This window comes from Wolffia australiana, chromosome 13 (genome assembly GCF_029677425.1).
Source record: "Wolffia australiana isolate 7733 chromosome 13, ASM2967742v1".
Taxonomy (NCBI): Eukaryota; Viridiplantae; Streptophyta; class Magnoliopsida; order Alismatales; family Araceae; genus Wolffia; species Wolffia australiana.
The window spans coordinates 4,480,242-4,485,473 of NC_135847.1; the positions used below are offsets into that span (position 1 = coordinate 4,480,242).

At 43.9% G+C, this 5,232-nt stretch overlaps 1 protein-coding gene across 1 annotated transcript; it reads right to left on the reverse strand.

The window, feature by feature from the left end:
• Nucleotides 1–286: 286 nt before the first annotated feature.
• On the reverse strand, nucleotides 287–3,237 carry LOC144711025 (uncharacterized). The gene has a single exon (XM_078584935.1). The coding sequence runs from the start codon at nucleotides 3,195–3,197 to the stop codon at nucleotides 615–617; it is 2,583 nt and encodes an 860-aa protein (XP_078441061.1). The 5' UTR covers nucleotides 3,198–3,237; the 3' UTR covers nucleotides 287–614.
• Between the last annotated feature and the right edge of the window lie 1,995 nt (nucleotides 3,238–5,232).

A 5,232-nucleotide genomic window follows, 5' to 3' on the forward strand; every position in this document is an offset into this window, starting at 1 on the left:
AGAATGATTGCATGAGCAGCACAGCTCATGGTGAGATTAAAAAGAGATGCAAATAGAGAGAGAGAGAGAGAGAGAGAGAGAGAGAGAATGTGAATAAGAGGGACAAGAAGATAAAAAGAGATACAGAGAAAGAGGGGATTGTGTGTGAGAGAGAAAGAGTTCCACACAGAAAGATTAAAAAGAGATACAGAGGAGAGAGAGAGAGCGAGAGAGATTTAAATGGAGAGATAAAAGGAGATACGAATAAAGAGTGTGTGAGACATAGATACAGGAAGAGTTGCACGGATAGATCAAGAGCGAAATAAATAAAGAGAGAATTTGCATGTCGACAAGAGAGACACAGGGAGAGAGAGATACTTCTAGGGGAAGAGATAGTGAGAGAGAGAGAGAGGGAGACTAACCTGTGTCTGGTCTCAAAGAATTAGTGTACAAGACAGGCCATCATCTGTAGCTTCACACAGTGGCGAAGTTATCCTGATGTTACCTCAAAATCTGATCTGCACAAAACAAAATTCCATCTTTTTTCCAATCTTGGATGATTTCATGCGGCATGCATTCTAAGTATTTGGTTTTACAAAAGAAAAGCTCAAGCCACAAATTCTAACTATCAGCCACTAAGTACACTTACTCCCCTGATTGGTTGAGTTGTTATTAATACCAAACCCTCGGCCACACGATGCAATACCCTTTTCCAGCATTTCATCATACAGTCTGAACGCCTCCTCCAAATTACCCTCCCGAAAATACCCTTGAATCAAGGCATTGTACATAAGGGCACTGGGGGTCTTGTTTTGCCTATTCATTTCATCAATGATCCTTCTCGCATCTGCAAGACTCCCTCCACCACAAAACCCTTGCACTAAAGATGAGTAAGTAACAAAATCTGGGGATATCCCCTTGGACATCATATGATCAAACAACTCCGACGCGTAGCCGAGATCACCCGCCTTCAACGACCCATCGATCATAGTTGTGTAAGTGGCCACGTCACAAGGGATTTCCTCCTCACACATTTTCTTATACAGATCATATGATGCCTTCATGTTGTTCTGCCTCTTATACCCACTTATGAGACTGTTGTAGATGACTGCAGTCGGCGAGAAGCCGCTCTCGAGCAGTTCATTAAAGAGCTTTAAAGCCATGTCCATGTTTCCATTCTTGCAGAACCCGTCTATCACGGTATTATGCGCGGCAACATCAAGCTGGAGTCCCTTTCTGATCATATCGTTTCTAATTTTCATTGCCAAGTCCCCACTGTCTCTCTTGATGTAATCATCCATGAAGATGGTGTAGGTGACCACAGAAGGGGCGATACCGTCATTACACATCTTATGGTAGACGGAGAGCGCTTCACTTATGTCACCATGCTTCACATAACCATCAATGATGCTGTTGTAGGTCATACACATAGGCTGAAACCCCTGCTCTTCCTTGAATCTAGTGAGCATGGCCATGGCTTCAGAAAGGAGACCCATCTTGCACATCCCAGTGATGATGGTGTTGAAGGTGAAATCATTGGGAGACACACCCGAACCCAGCATAGTCCCATACAAATCTAAGGCTGAGTCAACATCTCCCTTCCTGAAATACCCTTCAATCATAGTCGTAAACGAAAAGACATCAGCTTTCACCCCCAACCCCAACATTTGCTCAAACAGCATCGCCGCCGAGTCCACATCTCCCTGTTTGCAGTGACCAACAAGGAGGTTATTGTAAGAAACAATGCTGGGCTTGATCCCTTTCTCCACCATCCTATCCCACACATCATAAGCTTCTTTCATCCTCCCCTGTGAACAAAACCAATGCATAACAACATTGTAGGTAAACACATTGGCCATGCCCAGGGCAACACTCTCATCAAACAGCTTAATCGAAGCGGCCAAGTCATCACTTTCTAGCAGAGCCTTTATCAAGCAGTTTACAGCATAAGTGCTTGGAAAGAAACCCATTATCTTCATTTCTTGATAAACCTCCAAGGCCTTCTCGACGCGACCGCATTTACAAGCCCCATCAATCAAAACACTGTAAGTCACACTGTTGGGGGACACACCATGCCTGTTTACTACATCAGATAGCAACTCCATCGCTGAGTTCAAGTCCCCTTCTTGGCAGTGACCTTGAACAAGGCTAGTGGCCACAAACACGTTCATCTTCCAGCCAGATGACAACATTTCATCTTTCAATTGAAGGGCTTGGGTTAAATTTCTCTCCTTCACGCAGGCAGCAATCACCCAGGTGTAGACCGTGGATGAAGGAATCATGGATAAGCTTTTCATCTGATCAAGAAGCTGGCAAGCTCTTCGATGATCAGGCTTTTTACAGAGAATCTGAATTACAGTAGAGAAGGCCACCGCATCGGGGACCAACCCATTGGCTGTCATCTCAGAGAAATACTCCTCAGCCTTCATCTCTTTACCTTGTTTCAAAAAAGCCTGCATCATAATATCAAGAGTGAAACAGTCAAAATCCATACCTCTCTGGCGCATTTCTTCATACAGATTGCCAGCTTTATCTGATTTTCCAGTTTTGAATAGAGCGGAGAGAAGGCAGTTTCTTGCAGTGATATGAGGGGTTACTCCATGGTTAATCATGGCGTAGAAGCTCGCCAGAGCGTCTTCTTCTCTGCCTGCTCGGAGTAAACAGGTCAAGACCTGGTCAAGGACCTTGGAATCACAGTCGAACCCGTATTTCTTGGAGCAATGTATCAGGCGAGCTGACAGGAGGGTTAAATCGGTGCCTTTCTGATCGGAAAACGCTTTAATCATAAGCGCCCGAGCGGCTGAAAAGTGCTGGTACTGCACCAAAATCTGGATCAGAACGCAGAAGGCATCCACCCCGCACAAGGATTGATCTATACGCTTGATCCGCATGAAGAAATTCAAGGCGTCCCGGGGGTTGAGCTGCTTCTCCAGCAGACAATTGATGATGCCCTCTTCGGAACGATCGGCTAGCTCCAGATCCGGACGGGGGAAGCATTCAAAATTCGAACTTTTCGAGGAAGAAGAACGGGAATTCGAAAATAATCGGGAAAGTTGCGAGAGACGACTCTCCTGGCCATCAAAATCGTCGGAAATTGCTCTCGAATGTCGGCTGGAAGCGGCGGAGATGGATTCTACGGGATCGGCGATGGCCGGCGGAGCTCCGCCGGCGATTTTGCCGGTCGCCGCCGCGGAGAAGAAGCGCCGCCGCCGCTGCATTTGCTCTAGAGTCTCCCCCCCTTCAATTCAGAGTTCGAAATCCAGCATTTTATACTGCAACGTTGGATGACGATGACGTCCTCGGTTGACGATGAGGTTCATTAGTGGAAGATGTTTAGGGATCTTGGTTGATGAGTTTAACAAATAGTTAGGGAGAATGATGGTTGCCGTTCCTCGTACTCTTTCCCTGTCGACCATCTTCCACACTCACTAATGTTACTCGTGTTATGATGTTGGTGTAGTCAGATCATGATGATCTGTGATGTTGACGATGTTGTTTATGTTGTCAGATGGTGATGATGTGTGATGTTGACGATGTTGTTAAAGTTGTCAAATGATGATGATGTGTGATGTCGACGATGTTGTGAGATGACGATGATGTGTGATGTTGATGATGTTGTTGATGTTGTCAGATGACGATGATGTGTGATGTTGACGATGTTGTCAGATGATGATGATGTGTGATGTTGACGATGTTGTCAATTGACGATGATGTGTGATACTGATGCTGTTGTTGATGTTGTCAGATGACAATGTTGTGTGATGTTGACGATGTTGTTGATGTTGTCAGATGACGATGATATATGATGTTGATCATGGTGCTGATGTTGTCAGATGACGATGATGTGTGATGTTGATGATGTTGTTGATGTTGTCAGATGACGATGATATATGATGTTGATCATGGTGCTGATGTTGTCAGATGACGATGATGTGTGATGTTGATGATGTTGTTGATGTTGTCTGATGACGATGATGTGTGATGTTGATGATGTTGTTGATGTTGTCAGATGACGATGATGTGTGATGTTGATGATGTGTGATGTTGTTGATGCTGATGTTATCAGATGACGATGATGTGTGATGTTGTTGGTGTTGTCAGATGACGATGATGTGTGATGTTGTTGATGTTGACAGATGACGATGATGTGTGATGTTGACGATGTTGTTGGATGATAATGATGTGAGATGTTGTTGATGTTGTCAGATAACGATGATGCGTGATGTTTTCAGATGATTTTGATGTGTGATGTTGTTGATGTTGTCAGATGACGATGATGTATGATGTTGATGATGTTGTTGATGTTGTCAGATGACAATGATGTGTGATGCTGTCAGATGATGATGATGTGTGATGTTGACGATGTTGTTGATGTTGTCATATGACAATGATGTGTGATGTTGACGATGTTGTTGATGTTGTCATATGACAATGATGTGTGATGTTGACGATGTTGTTGATGAGTAGTTGATGTATCATAGATGACAGTGTCGACATGATGTATTGCTGTCAACTTTGGACGACAATGGCATCGTCGGTTGACGATGAGGTTGATGAGCAGTTGAAGTTTACGGATCTTGATGAGTTTAACAAACAGTTAGGGAGAATGACGATTGACATGGACTGAAGACGTTGATTGTTCTCGTACTGTGCCATCGTTAACTTATTCCACACCCTTCAATGTTATTTGTGTTGTACTGTTGAGTTAGATCTACTGCCATCAATGTTCGATGATGACGATGATGTGTGATGTTGTCAAGGTGTTGATGTTTAGTCGATGACTACACCGACATCAATTGGAGATCAATGAAAAGGTTAAAAAATAGTTGGAATCCGGAGAGCATGAATATTCCAATTTACATATGACTCCACACCTACTACAGATGTGGAATGCATAAAACAGTCACACCTTGGTGGGTCGCGGAGTATGCCTCTACGCAAGGAATTATTCCTCATTCCCGATGGCACTGGTGTGTGTAGGAGAAGGGCATGTTGCCCTCAACAACAACAGAAAGAGTAGTTGTAGGAACTATGTGGTGTAGACAGTGGCCATGCAAGTCATTTTTTGTACCCACCTCTGTCCCTCCACAAAAACCACTTCTATTGATTTGCGAGTGTAAGAGTCTAATATGAGTGAATTTATGGCATGCTGAGGCACTCAAAGTAAGTACTGATATGTAATTTCCTGGAACGGTCCATACATGTTGAGAATAGAGAGTGATTGCAAAAACATACTACATAGTTGGTGAGTGC

Coding starts and splice junctions, on each gene's coding strand:
- LOC144711025 (XM_078584935.1), bottom strand. CDS start 3,197: ATGCAGCGGCGGCGGCGCTTCTTCTCCGCGGCGGCGACCGGCAAAATC.